The 19,595-nt window shown below is 40.1% G+C and overlaps 3 protein-coding genes, 2 long non-coding RNA genes and 1 pseudogene across 7 annotated transcripts in view; 4 read left to right on the top strand and 2 right to left on the bottom strand.

Moving 5' to 3' along the window:
• Positions 123-5,243, top strand: LOC18775388 (UDP-glycosyltransferase 87A1). 2 transcript variants are annotated; one of them, XM_007206477.2, is made up of 4 exons: positions 260-771; positions 2,162-2,188; positions 2,970-3,473; positions 4,153-5,243. In XM_007206477.2, exons 1-4 carry the CDS (start codon positions 312-314, stop codon positions 5,055-5,057), a joined length of 1,896 nt encoding a protein of 631 aa, XP_007206539.2. In that variant the 5' UTR covers positions 260-311; the 3' UTR covers positions 5,058-5,243. The 2 variants fall into 2 exon arrangements, with proteins under 2 accessions (XP_007208511.1, XP_007206539.2); XM_007208449.2 differs by lacking the exons at positions 2,970-3,473; positions 4,153-5,243 and having other exon boundaries at positions 123-819; positions 1,435-2,431.
• On the bottom strand, positions 5,591-5,889 carry LOC109949464. Its single transcript, XR_002271925.1, has 2 exons — positions 5,805-5,889; positions 5,591-5,677 (listed from the first exon to the last, which is right to left on the bottom strand). It is a non-coding gene; the product is annotated as an uncharacterized LOC109949464 (long non-coding RNA).
• On the top strand, positions 5,674-9,891 carry LOC18774764 (annotated as a pseudogene). The gene is made up of 4 exons (XR_002271923.1): positions 5,674-6,259; positions 7,975-8,472; positions 8,562-8,728; positions 9,097-9,891. The product of XR_002271923.1 is annotated as a UDP-glycosyltransferase 87A1 (transcript).
• Positions 6,577-7,275, bottom strand: LOC18773454. The gene is made up of 4 exons (XR_002271924.1): positions 7,162-7,275; positions 7,006-7,065; positions 6,818-6,885; positions 6,577-6,629 (listed from the first exon to the last, which is right to left on the bottom strand). It is a non-coding gene; the product is annotated as an uncharacterized LOC18773454 (long non-coding RNA).
• Positions 14,378-16,314, top strand: LOC18773543 (UDP-glycosyltransferase 87A1). The gene is made up of 2 exons (XM_020565396.1): positions 14,378-15,127; positions 15,328-16,314. The coding sequence occupies exons 1-2, from the start codon at positions 14,671-14,673 to the stop codon at positions 16,194-16,196; spliced, it is 1,326 nt and encodes a 441-aa protein (XP_020420985.1). The 5' UTR covers positions 14,378-14,670; the 3' UTR covers positions 16,197-16,314.
• Positions 18,250-19,595, top strand: part of LOC18773170 (UDP-glycosyltransferase 87A1) — a 17,118-nt gene continuing 15,772 nt past the window's right edge. Inside the window, exons 1-2 of the mRNA XM_007207530.2 lie at positions 18,250-18,729; positions 18,931-19,074. Of these exons, the coding sequence (XP_007207592.2) occupies positions 18,315-18,729; positions 18,931-19,074 (559 nt within the window). The 5' untranslated portion in view covers positions 18,250-18,314. The remainder of the gene's footprint in view (positions 18,730-18,930; positions 19,075-19,595) is intronic.

The raw sequence follows: 19,595 nt of genomic DNA, 5'->3' as shown, positions 1-19,595 counted from the left end.
GGTAGAAATATTTTATTTTTATGTTTTAGAGAATATTTTCACATGACTGGTCCATATATATCATATGGTACACCGGTCGCTCCTAACATATAAAAATTAGTCCGTGCATAAGCAAGCTCTAGTTCCCAAAGGAAGTGTTAATTTCTACCGCAACCGAGGGCTATTTCCGTCTTTTAGCCTGTTTTATGATCTTGAAAGCTAACTCATCAGTCATCTGCTTCAGTCTTCGATGTATATATAGTAGACTGACTGTCTGAAACAGCAAACGGCAACAATTTTGGTAATAAAGCTTCAATCTTCACACAAGAGAAATGGCCACAGAAAAACTTGAGCCAATCCTCGTCTGCCACGTGGTGGCCCTGCCTTATCCCGGTAGAGGACACATCAACCCCATGATGAACCTCTGCAAATCACTGTCTTCAAAGAAACCCGACAACACCCTCGTCATCACCTTCGTCGTCACGGAAGAGTGGCACGGCTTCATCGAATCCGACTCGAAACCCGACAACATCCGGTTCGCGACGCTACCAAACGTCATCCCTTCCGAGCTGGTCCGCGCTAACGACTTTCCGGCATTCTTTGAGGCCGTGAACACCGCATTGGAAGCTCCCTTCGAGCGGCTTCTGGATGGGCTCGAGTCTGAGGCGCCTCCAGTGAGCGCCATAGTTGCTGACTCTTTTGTTGACTGGGCCGTGAGGGTCGGGAACAGGAGGAATATTCCGGTGGCTTCACTGTGGACAATGTCGGCGTCGGTGTTTACGGTGCTCTATAGCTTTGAGCTGCTAAAACAGAAGGGCCACTTCCCTGCTGACTTGTCAGGTACGTCGATTGTTAGGTTTACATCGGGACATGACAATTGATTGTTATTATGGCATATGCTCGTATACTACAGTCTACATGCATGTGGGTGTACGTCAACTTTGGGACCCCACGTGCATTAATTGTTGAAAGTCGACTCTCATGCCAACCCTATTTTCACCTTACAAAGTTACACTGCTTGACTGCTTACATGTAAGAAGTCATTCTTCAGATACATCGCATTTATATGCAAAACTAACTCAAGACAGAAAAGTTAATGCATTCGTATCACGATATTCGTGATATGAATGCATTTCGTATTACTACCGTTTTTTATTAGTATGCCTTGACTCTTTCAAATTGAGGAGGAGCTTCTCTTCACAACAAATGAGAGTTTAACGCCTGTCAAATTCCAAGAAAAGAAAAAGTTAAAGAAATTTAACAAGTGTCCATTTGTTTTAAGGATGAACTGCTCCTTAATTTTGAATTACGAAGTCTGAATGCAATCAAAAACCTTTTTTTTCTTTTATTTCTCACTTTATCAGATAATGTTTTCTCAATAATGCAATTTTATTTATTGAAATTGCTCTTTTTATATGTTTCTCTGTGTCTATTTGCCAAATTTGTAAATGAAAGAGCGTGGAGATGAGATAATAGACTACATCCCTGGAATCAACACCACAAGCATTGCAGATCTTCCCACGGTATTCTTTGGAGACAATCATCAAAAAGTCCTCCACAGAGCTATTGAAACTGTTGCTCAAGTAGTAGAAAAAGCACAATATCTTTTGTTCACTTCAGTCCTTGAGCTTGAACCTCAAGTCTTTGACACGTTCAAAACCAAATTTGCTCTGCCTGTCTACCCTATTGGCCCAACCATACCTCACTTTGAACTTTCTAAAAGTCTACGCATAAATCACAATGATGGCCTCGGTTATCTAAATTGGCTAGATTCTCAGCCCAAACAGTCAGTCCTGTACATCTCCCTGGGAAGCTTCCTTTCAGTTTCAAAAGCCCAAATGGATGAAATTGTTGCTGGGGTGCAGAACAGTGGTGTTAGGTTCTTGTGGGTTGCTCGTGGGGATGCCTCTAAGTTGAAGGATGGTGTTGGTGATAAGGGTTTGGTGGTGCCTTGGTGTGACCAATTGAGGGTGTTGTGTCATGATTCTATTGGGGGGTTTTGGTCACACTGTGGTTGGAATTCAATTTTGGAAGCTGTTTATGCTGGTCTTCCAATTCTCACTTGTCCTATATTTTGGGACCAAGTTCCCAATGCTAAGCAAATTGTGGAGGATTGGAAGATTGGATACAGGGTATTGAAGAAGAAGGTGGGGGGTGCTGAACATGAACATTTGGTGACCAGAGAGGAAATTGCTGAACTTGTGCGGAGGTTTATGGATCTCGAAATCAAGGAGGGGAAGGAGATGAGGGAAAGAGCAAGACAACTTCAAGAGACTTGTCATAGAGCAATTGCTGAAGGTGGCTCATCTGACACCAACCTTGATGCGTTTATCAAGGATATTTCACAAGGAGGTCACCATTAATTATGTTCATGATTTGTAGTTTGGTTGAAAAACATAACTATATTGTTTAGTTTTGATTACTTGATTAATCATAATGATGGAATCAAATATACCTAAATAGTCCAACATGTGGGCAGCAATATGCCAAACAAACTCATTAATTCACACCTAAGCAATTTTGTCATTATTTCTTGCTGGCAAGAGGGCAACGTGTTAATAGTCGAACATGTGGGCGGCATATGAATATGGGGGATGTGATCTGTTAGGTTTGCCCCCGTCTCAGCCTCCTATTTGAAAGAGAAACTACTCTCATACAACAAGGATATCACTTTTTATTATCCTCAATAATAACGCATATTACTTTTTACTATTCTAATTAATAACGCAATAATATATAGGATACCTTAAAGCATGAATGTATATTCATTCATGGAAAAAGCATGAACCAAATATGCATATTTTATATAAGGAATCAAATATACCTATTAATACATATGTATATTTGGAGCCGTTGGATTGGTACTTGTAATAGATAACACTGTTTTGGCCGAGGGGTAATTTCGTCTTTCGTGGAGTTCATCTCTTCAATCTTCATTTTATTCTATATAAAGCATCTTCAAACTTCATCTTCAATCTCCATAAAAAGAGAGAAAATGGGAACACTAAAAGACAACCACATCTCAGTCTGCCACGTGGTGGCGCTACCCTATCCCGGCAGAGGCCACATCAACCCCATGATGAACCTCTGCAAACTCCTATCCTCAAAGAAACCCGACAACACACTCCTCATCACCTTCGTCGTCACCGAGGAGTGGCACGGCTTCATCGGATCCGACCCAAAACCTGACAACATCCGATTCGCCACGCTACCAAACGCCATCCCCTCCGAGCTCGTCCGAGCAAAAGACTTTCCTGGCTTCGTGGAAGCCGTGAGCACCAAGTTGGAAGCTCCGTTTGAGCAGCTTGTGGACCGGCTCGAGCCGCCGGTGAGCGCCATAGTTGCTGATCCGTACGTTGTTTGGGCTGTGAGGGTCGGGAACAGGAGGAATATTCCGGTGGCTGCGCTTTGGCCTATGTCGGCGTCAGTGTTCTCATTTTTCCATCACTTTGAGCTCCTCAAACAGAACGGACACTTCCCTCTTGATGTGACAGGTGCGTCCACATCTACGCCACTTACTTTACTGTTTAGTGGCTTCAAATTTTCACCAGAAAAAGAGTTGCTTAAAATCTTTGATTATTTTTAATTTCTAAAGTGAAAAAGAATTTGCAATCACTTAGCTTGTGACAAGACAACAATGGAACTTTGCAAGTTGAACTTTGCCACTTGCTACATGCCAAGGGATAAAACAGTGCGTGACTTCTAGTTGCCACTTTGGCGAAACACTTTGCATAATATGGGAATAGCATTGTTTTACATGTAACGTAGATGATTGACTGTATTTATTTAATTTTTTATAGCCATTTAATAAATGTGATTTTTCTAGCACTTTTTTCAAACCAAAAAAGAAGAAGTTAAATTGTGCATGTCAAATGTAGAATATGACCCAAAGTTTATTATGTATTTGACCATGACTTTACTTGTATCAATTTGATACGCCATGATCTTCTGTCTCTATAAAATCTAGTATAAGCCCTTTTCTTCAATGTTGAGAACCCCATAATTTGAAACTTAACACATTTTACACACCTACTTTTAGAAACTTGGTTTTTGTATGAAACTGTTGAATGAAAATCTCAAAGCCTTTTACATGTAACAAAAATAATGTTATCTCAATGCAAAAATTTATTGATGTTCTTCTCTATTTCTCTGTGCTAATTGTATAATGCGTAGAGCGTGGAGATGAGATAGTAGACTATATCCCTGGACTTGGCACCACGTCCATTGCAGACCTTCCCACAATATTCTCTGTAGACGGTCAAAAGGTCCTGGACAGAGCCATTGAAGCTGTTTCTGGAGTAGCAGCTAAAGCACAATATCTTTTGTCCACTTCAGTCTACGAGCTCGAGCCTCAAGTCTTTGACACTTTGAAAGCCAAATTTGCTTTCCCCGTCTACCCAATTGGCCCAAGCATACCTCACCTTGAGCTTTCAGAAAGTCCTCCCACTGATCACAATGACCTCAACAACTGGCTTGATTCTCAACCTAAACACTCAGTCTTGTACATCTCTCTGGGAAGCTTCCTCTCGGTTTCGAAATCCCAAATGGATGAAATTGTCGCTGGGGTGCGGAATAGTGGTGTTAGGTTCTTGTGGGTGGCTCGTGGGGATGCCTCTAAGTTGAAGGACGGCGTTGGTGATAAGGGTTTGGTGGTGCCTTGGTGTGACCAATTGAGGGTGTTGTGTCATGATTCTATTGGTGGGTTTTGGTCACATTGCGGTTGGAATTCAACTTTGGAAGCTGTTTATGCTGGTCTTCCAGTTCTCACTTGCCCTATATTTTGGGATCAAATGCCTGATTCTAAGCAAATTGTAGAAGATTGGAAGATTGGATACAGGGTGCTGAAGAAGAAGGTGGGGGCTGCTGAACATGAACATTTGGTGACCAGAGAGGAGATTGCAGAACTTGTGCAGAGGTTTATGGATCTTGAAAGCAAGGAGGGGAAAGAGATGAGGAAAAGAGCGAAACAACTTCAGGAGACTTGTCACGGAGCAATTGCTAAGGGTGGCTCATCTGACAAGAACCTTGATGCTTTTATTGAGGATATTTCTCGAGGCCATCATCACCACCAATTATAAGTTCATGATTTGTGTTGGGTTTTCTGGGAATAATATAATTATTGAAGGGATATCATTTCTAATTTCTATATAGTTTGGTTGAAAAATAGAATCATATGATGATTACTGTGTATGAATTATCATTTTCATTATTTTTATTTATGGAATCAAATATGTCTATTCAATATAAAAGTTGGTGTTGTCCCATTCACCACCTCTAGAGCCCACTTTTGAACAAAATAGTAGGACCCTTTTTTTTATCAACAGGTCAGTGTCAATCAAAATACCAAAATCTGATTAGTTTTGAACATTCGAAATTGAAACCGTGACCTAAATAAATTATATTGAACCGTAAAGATAACATTTATATTATAACACATAAATTAATAACATCACGTCATGATGATTTAAAAAGATTCTTCTTTTTAACTTGCAGCCTGAATTGGCACCATCATTTGGATACCTAATTTAAAATAAAAGCCGGTATCTTAGATAAATTAGGCTAGTTTGTTAACGTAGTGCGTCCGTCTCTTACAATCGAGTTGCACTCTTAATAATTTAAAATATCGCGTTATCAAAAACGAAAATTTTGACAATTTCATATTAACCATCGTCCAATGGGCACTCTAAACAAATGAAACCTATTTTAACAAGAAAAAAAACAAAGAATCAATCATCCAGAGGATAAAACAAAACACTGAAAAAATTGCAGTCACAAGCATTTATACAAACAGGTAGTAAGCAGAAATCCAGGGCATAAATGGATACCTCCTCCAACGTCCTCCATGTAGTGGCGGTGCCTTATCCTGGTAGAGGCCACATCAACCCCATCATCAACCTCTGCAAATTACTAGCTTCCAGGAAAAACGACATTCAAATCACCGTCGTCGTCACCGAAGAGTGGCTTGGCTTCATAGGCTCCGACCCGAAACCCAATAACATCAGCTTCCGTACCATACCCAACGTCCTTCCCTCTGAGCTAGTTCGTGGCGCCAACTATCCCGCCTTCTACGAAGCCGTGATGACGAAGATGGAAGCTCCGTTCGAAAAGCTACTGGATCAAATTCATCCTCCGGTGACCGCCATTATAGCCGACATCGAGCTTCTCTGGGCAGTTCCCGCAGGCCGCTGGAGAAATATTCCGGTGGCTTCGCTTTCCACACTGTCGGCGTCGGTTTTTGGTCTCCTCTTCCGAAATAGGGAGCTGAATTTATTAGGTAACAGTAATACATTTTAATATTATTTTATTAAAAATAAATGAAACTCTGTATAAAGACTTTTTATAACAAAACATCCCTGACGTTTGCGAAACTATCATATTGCATCCTTAAAGTTTTTTTGTATCACGTATGGTCTCTAACGTTAATATAGGTGCTCTTAAATAATCCCTCTGTTAAAAAATCTGTTAAACTTAAAGATATAATCGTCAAATCAATCCAAAATTATAAAAAAATATTATTTATTTATTTATTTCATTTCCCTCTCTCTTTCTTTCTTTCTTCTTCTCTCTCCACCAGATTCCTTATCTCTTCTTTCTCTGTTTCAGTCCATCGTTAAGCTCGAATGGACCTTCTCTGGGTCTGTGTGGTGAGACTGCAATTAAAGTTCATATCAAATATCAAACACTGATTGGTTGCTAAGAAACTAAATGGAAAAACAACATAAAAACTCAAGCTTGTCATGTTTCTTTCGTTGCTGGTTTCCCAGTGAATGAAAAGAAACAAAATTTTGAGGAGTTGGCATCAAAGAGATAATAAAAAGTAGCAAAATTCGAAGCAAACCTCGTGCATATGCCATAAGCGTGCCAGAGAGCTTTATGAGCCCATCTTGCCCAAAACTCCATTCCCACCTAAAATATACATATATAAAATCCAAATCGATTTAGTAGTTTTCAGTGTAAAGAAAAAAACTTCAAAATCAATTTAATTTAATTAAGTTTCTCCAATTGAGATGTTGTCAGTGAACTTACAGCAGCACCAACAGATAGAGCAAATGTACCCAACATTTCAGACAAAGGCACATTCCCACCCTACACAGAAAACAAAATCACCCAATTCAAAAACTCAACCAGAGAAGATAAAGTTCGTAACTTTTGTGGTTTAGGGAGCAGAGAGAAATTGGTTACCTCCATTTGCCAGTAAAATCTGTAATAAACAGCCATAGCTGGACATCACCGCAGCAACAAGATAAGTGAACCTCTCCGATTTCTTCCTGGACAACTTCTCAGCCACACGTACGGACGGAATTACAATTGGGTTCTGAGAATCAGCAGCCTCTTGGGCTCTTTCCGTGCAATTCTCAAGATGGGTACTCTGCTTTTGGTCCTCCATGACGACATAGTGAAACAGAGCTTCCTTCGAGCCCTATAATGAATTGCTGATTTTTGGTGGCGAAGATTCGAAGGTGGGAAGAAGATAGTTGGGTTGGGTTTTGCGAGGAGGTATGAGGATTGGATGAGACGGATGGGTTTGGGGGTTGTGGCGACGAAGTGCCCAGCCGCCATGGAAGAACTTCAGAGCGAGGGAGAGATAGAGAGATTGACTTGAGGGTGGGTTGAATTGAAGTGAACAGACACCACAACTTTGTGTCTGCAAACTTGAGAGAGTCTCATAACCATCCTCAAGGAATCTGGCGAAGAGAAAGAAGAAGAAGACAAGAAAAAAAGGAGAAGAAGAAAGAAAGAGAGAGGGAAATGAAATAAATAAATAAATAATATTTTTTTATAATTTTGGATTGATTTGACGATTATATCTTTGGGTTTAACAGATTTTTCAACAGAGGGATTATTTATGAGCACCTATATTAATATTAGGGACCAAACGTGATAAAAAAAACTTTAAAGATGCAGGGATGTTTTGTGATAAAAAGCCTGTATAAATGACTTGCCTGCTGCAAAGACAAAAACGTTTAGACCTTTCTCTCTAAAACGTCATAAGAGTCATGGCTACCTCCGACGTTGACTCAGTCACCGTCAGCCACGTGGCGGCGATGCCATTCCCTGGCCGAGGCCACATCAACCCTATGATGAACCTCTGCAAGTTACTAGCTTCATCAAAAAACCCCCAACTTCTCATCACCTTCGTCGTCACCGAAGAGTGGCGCGGGTTTATCAGCTCCGACCCGAAACCCGACAACATCCGGTTGGCCTCCATCCCAAACGTCATCCCTCCCGAGCGTCTCAAAGCCGCCGACTTTCCGGGCTTCTAGGAAGCTGTCATGACCAAGATGGGAGCTCCGTTTGAGCTACTGCTTGATCGGCTCGAGCCGCCGGTATCAGCTGTCATAGCTGATATTGAGGTTCGGTGGGGTGTTGGGTTTGGGATTCGGAGGAATATTCCGGTGTCTTTGTTTTGGACTATGTCAGCCACCTTCTTGTCCATGCTACACCGTTTTAATGTTTTCTCACAAAACAAGAACATCCCAGTTGAATTTTTTGGTAAGTAATTGCTATCTGCATATATATCTTTTGATAACCCAAATTGAAATTGATGTGGAAATTGGGCTTGATTTGTTTCTCTGTGATAGATTGTGGAGATCAAATACCAGGGATTTCTTCTACTGATTTAGCAGACCTTGGAGAAGTGTTCAAAGGAAACGACCCAAAAGTCATTAAGCTTGCTCTGGAGTGCATTTCATGGGTTCCAAAAGCACAGTATCTTCTGTTTACTTCCGTTTATGAGCTTGAACCTCAAATCTTTGACTCTTTACTGAAGGAAGTTGAGGTTCCACCCCAAAACCAATTGGCAATGGGGGGAGTAACCCAACTCCTTATAAGCCCTTGCTAGGTTTCTCAACTTTCCAATGTGAGACTCTTTACCTTCACATTCTCACACGCCCCCGCACGTGTGGCGAATTTTCAAGCCTAACACGTGGACAACACATTTTGGGTGACGTGGAGCACGTGTGGCCGTTGGGCTTTCACACGTGGGCAACCCGCTCTGATACCATGAAGGAAGTTGAGGTTCCACCCCAAAACCAATTGGCAATGGGGGGAGTAACCCAACTCCTTATAAGCCCTTGCTAGGTTTCTCAACTTTCCAATGTGGGACTCTTTACCTTCACATTCTCACATTTACAAGCAGAATTCCCATTCCCTGTGTACCCAATTGGTCCCGCCATACCTTATCTAGAGCCTGAACACAATTGCTCTGTTTCAGCTGCTGACAATAGCATTGACTATCTGAAATGGCTTGATTATCAGCCGAAGGGCTCTGTCTTGTACATCTCGTTGGGCAGTTTTCTTTCAGTTTCGAGCACCCAAATGGATGAAATTGCAGCAGGGCTGAGGAATAGCGGGATTCGGTACTTGTGGGTTGCTAGGGGGGAGGCTTCTCGGTTGAAAGAGAGCTGCAATGGTGAAATGGGGTTGGTGGTGTCTTGGTGTGAGCAACTGAAAGTGTTGTGCCATTCTTCTGTTGGTGGTTTTTGGACTCATTGTGGATGGAACTCCACTCTGGAAGCTGTTTTCGCTGGTGTTCCAATGCTTACTTTCCCTCTGTTCCTTGATCAACTGCCCAACAGCAGGCAAATTGTTGAAGAGTTGAGGATTGGCGGGAGGGTTAAGACAGAGGTACAAGATGAGAAATTGATGACAAGGGAAGAAATTGCTGAGCTCGTGAAGAGATTTATGGATCTTGAAAACAGTGATGGGAAAGAAATGCGGAAAAGAGCAAAAGAACGCAGCGATTTGTGTCATCAAGCAATTGCAAAAGGGGGTTCATCTGATACAAACCTTGATAATTTTATCAGGGATATAGGCAAAGCTGCAACCTTCTAGCGGACTGATGCTCCTGCCTTTTAGTAAGACACAACTTACTTCTCAATATGCAAATTAGCCCTCATCCATGTACGACGTTGTTGTTGGCGTGACTTGTGGATATTGACTTACTTTCCTTACACACCAAGAATTCCTATTATAATTGTAATTGATTTACTTTAATTTCTGATTTCCTACTGCAAATAGATTTAGGAATTTATTATTTACTTGCCTATTTAGGTTTCGTTGTATTATAAATATGACCTCCTACAAGGAGAAGAATACACAGAAAATTCCCACAAACAAATATTCTCTCATAGTTTTAATATTTTAGCATGGTATCAGAGCCAGGTTCGATCTAGAGACCTGTGCTTGTGTTCTTCTTGAAGTTTAAGTGCTCTTCTCCCCCCTTGAGAGGGGGGGGGGGGGGAGTGAAAGGGATATGTTTATTGACCTATCCCAATTACCTTGACATATTTCCATGAAGATGTTGCTTATTTCTTGACTCCGACGACTCCTTCTCTTCAAGGGGAGAGGAAGATTGAAGAGAAGTTGTGTCTGAGTGAATTAGCTAAAGTTTATATGGAAGAATTTATTGTTGCCACTGCCGTGCTCATGGGGTTTCGGTGTTCTGCCTTACCTATTGCCGTGCTCACAGGGTTTCTGTGTTCTGCCTTATCAATTGCTATGGTCACACAGTTTCTGTGTTTTGCCTTACCTACTGCCGTGCTCACAGGGTTTCTGTGTTCTGCCTTATCTACAGCCGTGCTCACAGGGTTTCTGTGTTTTGCTATGTGCCCTATTTTTTAGGGTTTGCTCTTGTGTTTCCGCTGTGAACTTTGTTTTAGTTTGTCACTTGTTTCACTCGTGGTTGACTAAAAGATCTTCTCTACAATTGGTGTTTCTCAAGTATGGTGTCATGTGACTCGCTTGTCAAGTTGGGCCTGCGAAATATCTTTGCCCAACTTGAGGGGGAGTGTTGGCGAGTCCTTATTTCATTAGAATTTTGGTTACTTACCAATTATATTTTGTCCTATTGTAATAGAGATTATTTTATTTAGTGTTATGGGGGTTGATGATTTTTTCAACCTTCATGGAGGTAGCACCACCGACTCATTCTCTCATTCTCCACCAACCATCGTTGAGTTGAGTGCCCAGATGGCTCCGCTCCTACAGATGCAGACTTTGACCCCGAACCCGATCCAAAATCAGGATCCTCTTTTGACGACCCCGACCCCGACCCCGACTATGATGACGACCACCCAGACCCCGACCCCGACTATGACGACGACGACGACGACCCCGACCCCGAAGACGACCCCGACCCCGACCCCGACTCCGAAGACGACCCCGACCCCCACTCCGATGATGACCCCAACCCCGAATTTGGCTCTGATTCAGACCCTAATCCCGATTTCAACTCTGACTCCAGCCTCGACTCAGATTGCGCATTTTGTGAAATTCGAGGATCAATTGGTGGATATTTTGACAAAGACGATTTCCAGTAAAGCATTCCACAATTCACTAGATCAGTTGGACATTGGCGACATCTATGCACCAACTGAGGGGGAATGTTGGCGTGACTTGTGGATATTGACTTACTTTCCTTACACACCAAGAATTCCTATTATAATTGTAATTGATTTACTTTAATTTCTGATTTCCTACTGCAAATAGATTTAGGAATTTATTATTTACTTGCCTATTTAGGTTTCGTTGTATTATAAATATGACCTCCTACAAGGAGAAGAATACACAGAAAATTCCCACAAACAAATATTCTCTCATAGTTTTAATATTTTAGCAGTTGTATGTAGAATAAATACTAGAGAATCTAAGTAAGTTTCCTTGCTCTTTTTGGTTTTGAAGCATACGGGTACTTTTTTACACATGTCCTATTTGTTATGTCGTCTCAATATCTACTTGATTCGAGCCTTTTGATCTCTACCACAAGGGTAAGCCTCATTTGAAGCTTTGAGATTTTTTGGGTTTGAGTCAATTCCCTTTTTCTTTCTTTTTTTATTACAAGCCCTCTTTGTTTTCCGGGAAATACTTCTCTAGCCGTTGCATTGCCTCATTCTTCCTGTTAAGAATATTTATTATGTTTATGTTTATCTTGTTAAGTTGTGGAAGTCCTATTCTTTAGGGACTTGGTTGTTTTAGCTGCTAGTTAATAGGAGAGTCCAAGTTGTCATGGAGTCATGGTTAGTGGCTGAATATCACGGTTTAGTCATGCAGTAGTTGTTCCTACTATTTAGCTTAGTTTCTTTGGTAGTTTGCTGTTTAAGTTGAATATTCAAGTTGATTAAGAAGAGAAGTTTGAATTCCACAAATACGTTCTTGGTTCTTCACTTGTTTCCTTATTTTCAACATCTGGTATCAGAGCCCTCATTGGGCCTAACGTATAAATCTCCAAAGAGTAGCAGCAACAAGTGTTAAGGATGTCTGACAGAGCACCTAAGAGTTTCGTGCAGTTAGCAATCCCTCGTTTCAACGGTCATTACGATCATTTGAGCATGCTCATGGAGAATTTTTTGAGATCCAAGGAATATTGGGATCTTGTGGAAACAAACATTGTCGAACCAGAAGGCGAGCTGACACAAGCACAACAAAAGAAGATAGATGATTTGAAGTTGAAAGAGCTGAAGGTGAAAAATTGCTTGTTTAAGCCCATAGAGTGCTTTGTTCAACCTATATACCTTTTTCTCATTTCCCTGTTGCTCATATCCCGAAGGCTGCTCAATATACACCTCTTCTTCCAACTCCCCGTGCAAAAACGTTGACTTTACATCCAATTGAAAAATTGGCCACGAGTTTTGAGCAGCCATGGAAAGAACAAGCCGGATTGTATCCATTCTTGCAATTGGTGCAAACACCTCCTTGTAGCCTTTTGCCACCAAACGAGCCTTATGCTTATCTATCTCACCCTTCTGATTTAGATTTGTTTTAAAAACCCATTTCACACCAATCTTTTTCTACCCATTTGGAAGGTCTGTCAGTACATATGTGTCATTTTTCTCAATAGCCTTGATTTCTGCATCCATGGATTTTTGCCACTTTGGTTCCTTCACAGCTTCTTGAAAACTTATTGGATCACAATCTGAAAACAAGTAAAAATGTGCAATTGTGTCATCATCATCATCAGATTGATAAACACACTGACCTCATAATCCATCATCCATGCTGGCCTCTTCCTCAAGCGTTGGGCATAGATGCTTACTTTGCTGACCAAGGCTTTCACAAATGTCCATATGAACATACTCTCTTTATTAAAGTTGGAAAAAATGGAAAAATTCTTATTTTATATTTATATGTTGATGATTTGATCTACACAGGGAGTGATAAGGCTATGTTTGATGAGTTTAAAAATTCCATGATGACTGAGTTTGACATGTCAAACCTTGGGTTGATGCATTATTTTTTGGGCATTGAAGTGAATCAATCCCCTGCTGGAATTTTTATCTCACAAAAGAAGTATGTTCAAGAAGTCTTGGACATGTTTCATACGAAGGATTGCAATCCAGTTGGAACTCCAACATTGTTTGATCTGAAGCTTATGAAGAATTTGGATGGAAGAAAGGTTAATCCCACTCTTTATAAGAAAATTGTGGGAAGCCTCATGTATTTGACTTCAACCAGGCCGGATATTATGCATGTTGTGAGTCTTATTAGTCGTTTTATGGAGAATCCTACAGAGCTTCATCTTGCAGCATCAAAAAGAATTGTTTGCCATTTAAAAGGTACGGTTGATTTTGGTGTTGTCTATAAGAAGGAAGCAAAGTCTGGTTTGTTTTTTATTTTACAAACAGTGACTATGCGGGAGATCAAGATGATCGAAGGAGCACTTCAGGATATGTGTTTATGATGGGCTCAGGCAGTTGCCTGGTCATCTAAGAAGCAGCCGATTGTGACTTTATCAACAATCGAAGCTGAATTTGTTGCAGCAGCATCCTGTGCATGCCAAGCCATTTGGCTGAGAAGGTTAATTGAAGCACTTCACTACATGCAGCAAGGTCCTACGTCAATTTAATGTGATAATATTACTGTCATTAAGCTTTCGAAAAATCCAGTTTTGCATGGAAGAAGCAAACATATTGATGTGAAATATCATTTTCTTCGTGATCTCTGCAAGGATGATGTTTTTGATATGATTTATTGTTAAAGTGAGGACCAAATTGCTGATATTTTTACCAAGCCTCTCAAGCTGCATGTGTTCGTAAAATTGAGAAATTTGTTGGGAGTTAGTTCTTTAAAGGATGTTGCTTGTTGCTACTGATGGTTGAAAAATTGAAGTCTTATCTTTAAACTGATTATCTGCAGAACATTCAGTTTAAGAGAGAGTGTTAAGAATATTTATTATGTTTATGTTCTTCTTGTTAAGTTGTGGAAGTCCTATTCTTTAGGGACTTGGTTGTTTTAGCTGCTAGTTAATAAGAGAGTCCAAGTTGTCATAGAGTCATGGTTAGTGACTGAATATCATGATTTAGTCATGCAGTAGTTGTTCATACTATTTAGCTTAGTTGCTTTGTTTACTTGCTATTAAGTCGTATTCAGTATTCAAGTTGATTAAGAAGGGAAGTTTGAATTCCACAAATACCTTTTTTTTCCTTCACATGTTTCCTTATTTTCAACACTTCCTCTCTCCTCGGAAAATCTTTGATAGACGCTGAACCTGGACCTCAACCATGTTATTCAATCAATTATTGTAACGAAAAAGTATTTAAAAACGGAAACCTGCTCAAGTCATATTATCACCCATAAAAAACAAGAAGAAAAGACTTGGTCCATTTAAATCTTCTTTATAAGCCCCTCCCTTGCGTGTGCATATATGCTGCGACCAACTTCAACTTTATTACTAATTACTGATTTCATCGAATCATGAAATCGGACATGGATTCCACCAGAGAATTAGAACCACCACCAACCAGTGTCTGCCACGTCGTGGCTCTGCCCTATCCTGGCAGAGGCCATATCAACCCCATGATGAACCTCTGCAAACTACTGTCTTCAAAGAAACCCGACATCCTCATCACCTTCGTCGTCACCGAAGAGTGGCACGGCTTCATGGGCTCCGACCAGAAACCCCATAACATCCGGTTTGCCACTGTACCAAACCTCATACCCTCCGAGCTTGTTCGTGCAAACGACATTCTTGGATTCGTGGAAGCTGTGAACACCAAATTGGAAGCTCCGGTTGAGCAGCTACTGGACCGGCTTGAGCAGCCGGTGAGCGCCATAGTTGCTGATCTCGGCGTTGTTTGGGCTACGAGGGTTGCAAGCCGAAGAAATATTCCGGTGGCTTCACTCTGGCCCATGTCGGCGTCGGTGATCTCAGGTGCGTGCATCGTTACATAATTATTATATTACAACCCAAATTTGAATGTTATATTCTACAACAGTTCTCTCGTTTTAATACGTTTTGTTTTTGACATGTTATTGACAATTCGTTATTTTATACATAAGGGCACATAAGAACTGTAATATTAATATTCCAAACCTTTTCTTATGCATTAATATTTGTTTTGTGTTGAAAAGAGTGGGAAAATTATGAGGTAATAGCAGATCTAGAACTTCCCACGGAGTTGAATGGAGACGGTTTGAAAATGTTGAAGATAAAACTGGAAATTGTGCGTAGCATATATAAAGCACAATATCTTGTGTCCTCTTCAGTCTACGAGCTTGAGCCCGAAGTGTTTGACAACCTAAAAGCCAAATTTGATTTGCCTATCTACCCTTTTGGTCCAAGCATACCTTACTTTGAGCTTTCAAAAAGTCCTCCCACAAATCACAATTACCTCTATAATTGGTTAGATTCTCAACCTAGACACTCAGTCTTATACATCTCTCTGGGAAGCTTCCTCTCAGTTTCAAAAGCCCAGATGGATGAAATCGTTGCCGGGGTGCAAAACAGTGGTGCTAGGTTCTTGTGGGTGGCTCGTGGGGATGCCTTTAAGTTGAAAGATGGTGTTGGTGATAAGGGTTTGGTAGTGTCTTGGTGTGACCAATTGAGGGTGTTGTGCCATGATTCTATTGGTGGGTTTTGGTCACATTGTGGTTGGAATTCAACCCTAGAAGCTGTTTATGCTGGTGTTCCAATTCTCACTTGCCCTATATTAGGGGATCAAATCCCCAACGCTAAGAAAATTGTGGAAGATTGGAAGATTGGATACAGGGTGCTGAAGAAGAAGGTGGGGGCTACTGAACATGAACATTTGGTGACCAGAGAGGAGATTGCAGAACTTGTGCAGAGGATTATGGATCTTGAAAGCAAGGAGGGGAAAGAGATGAGGAAAAGAGCGAAACAACTTCAGGAGACTTGTCACAGAGCAATTGCTAAAGGTGGCTCATCTGACAAGAACCTTGATGCTTTTATTGAGGATATTTCACGAGGCCATCACCACTAATTATAAGCTCATGATTTGTGTTGGGTTTGTGGGAATAATATAAATTATTGAAGGGATATCATTTCTAATTTCTATGTAGTTTGGTTGAAAAATAGAATCATATGATGATTACTGTTTATGAATTATCATGTTCATTATTTTTATTTATGGAATCAAATATGTCTATTCAATATAAAAGTTGGTGTAGTTCTATTCACCACCTTTTGAGCGCCTTTTGAACAAAATAGTAAGACCTTTTTTTTATTTATTAACAGTTCAGTGTCAACCAAAATACCAAAATCTGTGACCTAAATAAATTATCTTTGAATCTCACATCACTCGGTCACTATTGTATCCAACCAAATGGAACTTGCAAGTTTCAACTTTGCCACTTCCACTTGCCAGAGGATATCTTTTGTTTTTTTAGGGTCAATTACATATAACTCCCGAATTTTGGGATCATTTCAAATTCATACTTGAATTTTTAAGACTCCATTAACGGTTCTTAAAAATTAAACTACTCAGAAGGGTCTCGACTGATTAAATTTTTTAAATCTTAGATTATATAGAGTTACTCCGATTTAGATGATTTATGATATTTAGGCATAGAACAATGTGGCACGTTACATCATAGAATAGTAAAACAATTTTTCAGAGACATCTTTTGTCAGTAAGTGCATATTAATAGGAAATTTTTAATGAAATTGTTCTTATGTTTTCTGTATTGTGCACAATGTGTAAATTGAAGAGCGTGGAGATGAGACAACATCCCTGGGATCGGCACCACACGCACAGTAGATCTTACCACAGTATTCAAGACGGTCAAAAAGCCCTCGAAACTGTTTCTGAAATAGTAGAAAAAGCACAACATCTTCTGTGATCTCTTCAGTCTATGAAGCATCAAGTCTTTGATACTTTCAAAGCCAAATTTACTTTGCCTGTCTACCCTGTTGGCCAAACCATACCTCGATTTGAGTGGAATTTTGTCGCATGAAATTGAATTAAAATATCACAATCTCACTTGTAATTGTGTGATTTAATTTATTGTAATAGATACAAGTGATGAATCCAACCATGGTATCCATATGCTAATAAAAAATAATAATAAATATAACAATTAATGTATTATGTTGTTAAGAGCATCTACAATACAATAGTTGTTTCAGCAAGGAAAACTCAAGTTAATTATATTTTTGGAATTTGGGTTTTGTTATTTCAAAAAGCTATAAAATTTATGCAAAACATATATAAATGCTATGCATCACAAGTTGAGGTTATGCTTGGTTGTTGGACTGGAATGGAGGAAGCAATGCATTCCATCATTTGGTTAAAAATTGGCATCAGGTTTTTTAGAATCGATTATAGACTCATTTGACCTGTTGATCTGTTGTGTCGTCTCAATATCTACTTGATTCGAGCCTTTTGATCTCTACCACAAGGGCAAGCCTCATTTGAAGTTTTGAGATTACTTGGGTTTGAGTCAATTCCTTTTCTTTCTTTTTTTCGGTTACAATACCTCTCTGCTTTCCGGGAAATACTTTTCTAGCCGTTGCATTGACCCATTCTTCCTATCTCTCTTCGATAATCTTTGATAGGCGCTGAACCTGGACCTCAACCATGTTATAATTCAATCAATTATTGTAACGAAAAAGTAGTTAAAAAGGAAAACCTCCTCAAGTCATATCACACCCATAAAAAGGAAAAAGAAAAGACTTTGGTTCATTTAAGCCCCTCCCTTGCGCGTGCATATATGCTGCGACCAACTTCAACTTTATTACTAATTACTGATTTCATCGAATCACGAAATCGGACATGGACTCCACCAGAGAATTAGAACCACTAACAACCAGTGTCTGCCACGTTGTCACTCCTAGACCTGGAGTGGCCCTGGCCCCCTCAAATTTTTATCTCTTTCTCTATTATATTATACATAACGTATAGAATTTGTAATAACTACTTATAATTTAAGTTAAAGTTTTCTCTAAAATAAATTAGACATGACTTAAATAGAAATGTTTTGTTCTAAATATGTAATTATTGAATACTTAAGTATTTTATATATTTATATTTTTTACTTTGGCCTCCCTAACTTTACAATTCTAGCTCCGCCCTGCTCCTGGCAGAGGCCATATCAACCCCATGATGAACCTCTGCAAACTACTGTCTTCAAAGAAACCCGAAATCCTCATCACCTTCGTTGTCACCGAAGAGTGGCACGGCTTCATGGGCTCCGACCAGAAACCCCACAACATCCGGTTTGCCACTGTACCAAACCTCATACCCTCCGAGCTTGTTCGCGCAAACGACTTTCTTGGATTCGTGGAAGCTGTGAACACCAAGTTGGAAGCTCCGGTTGAGCAGCTACTGGACCGGCTTGAGCTGCCGGTGAGCACCATAGTTGCTGATCCCTACGTTGTTTGGGCTACGAGGGTCGCAAGCCGGAGGAATATTCCGGTGGCTTCGCTCTGGCCCATGTCGGCGTCGGTGTTCTCAGTCTTACTTCACATCGAGACACTCGAACAAAAGAGCCACTTCCCTCTTAATAATGTCTCAGGTGCGTGCATCGTTACATAATTATTTTATTACAACCCAAATTTGAATGTTATATTCTACAACAATTCTCTCTGTTTAATACGTTTTTGTTTTTGACATGTTATCGACAATTCCTTATTTAATACATAAGGGCACATAAGAACTGTAATATTAATATTCCAAACCTTTTCTTATGCATTAATTTTTGTTTTCTGTTGAAAAGAGTGGGGAGATGATGAGGTAATAGCAGATCTAGATCTTCCCACGGTGTTGAATGGAGACGGTCTGCAAATCGTGAAGATGAACCTGGAAGTTGTGCGTAGCATATATAAAGCACAATATCTTGTGTCCTCTTCAGTCTATGAACTTGCACTACTACAAAAAAGCAAAAAGACGACGGTAAATCACCGTCGTGTATTTGGTTTTTCAATGGTCGTGGAATCCACCGTCATCTTTTCCCTCATAAACCACGACGCTAAATAACCGTCGTTGTTAAACAATACAACGTCATCAAAAAATACAAAACGACGTCTTTGTACTGCAAAAGATCTAAAAAAAGCAATCGATGATGATAATAGACGACCAATTCTCTAAAAAGACCGTCGTTAAAAAGGGAAAATATGACACATATTAAGAGAACAAGGCCGCAAGATAGACATACAACGACGACAATAAAAATACGCCGACGTTAAATATAATTTTCACGACAATAAAAAATATGACGTCTTTAAATACATTAGAAGACGACGTTATTGATACCTACTACGTCGCACATATAAACACAACCGTCGTACAATTAATTTTCCACTTCGATTTTTTGATAAAAGATGACGTGGAAATAGTTGTCAGTGTCATTATTACGACGTATGTGTTTCTATAGTAGACGTT

Source organism: Prunus persica, chromosome G6 (genome assembly GCF_000346465.2).
Source record: "Prunus persica cultivar Lovell chromosome G6, Prunus_persica_NCBIv2, whole genome shotgun sequence".
NCBI lineage: Eukaryota > Viridiplantae > Streptophyta > Magnoliopsida > Rosales > Rosaceae > Prunus > Prunus persica.
This window is presented reverse-complemented; position numbering and strand designations above follow the sequence as displayed.

Coding starts and splice junctions, on each gene's coding strand:
- LOC18773543 (XM_020565396.1), top strand. CDS start 14,671: ATGAAATCGGACATGGATTCCACCAGAGAATTAGAACCACCACCAACC. Junction 15,128..15,327: donor GTCGGCGTCGGTGATCTCAG/GTGCGTGCATCG, acceptor TGTGTTGAAAAG/AGTGGGAAAATTATGAGGTA.
- LOC18775388 (XM_007206477.2), top strand. CDS start 312: ATGGCCACAGAAAAACTTGAGCCAATCCTCGTCTGCCACGTGGTGGCC. Junction 772..2,161: donor GGTGTTTACGGTGCTCTATA/GCTTTGAGCTGC, acceptor TTTGGTGACCAG/AGAGGAAATTGCTGAACTTG. Junction 2,189..2,969: donor ATTGCTGAACTTGTGCGGAG/GTTTATGGATCT, acceptor CCATAAAAAGAG/AGAAAATGGGAACACTAAAA.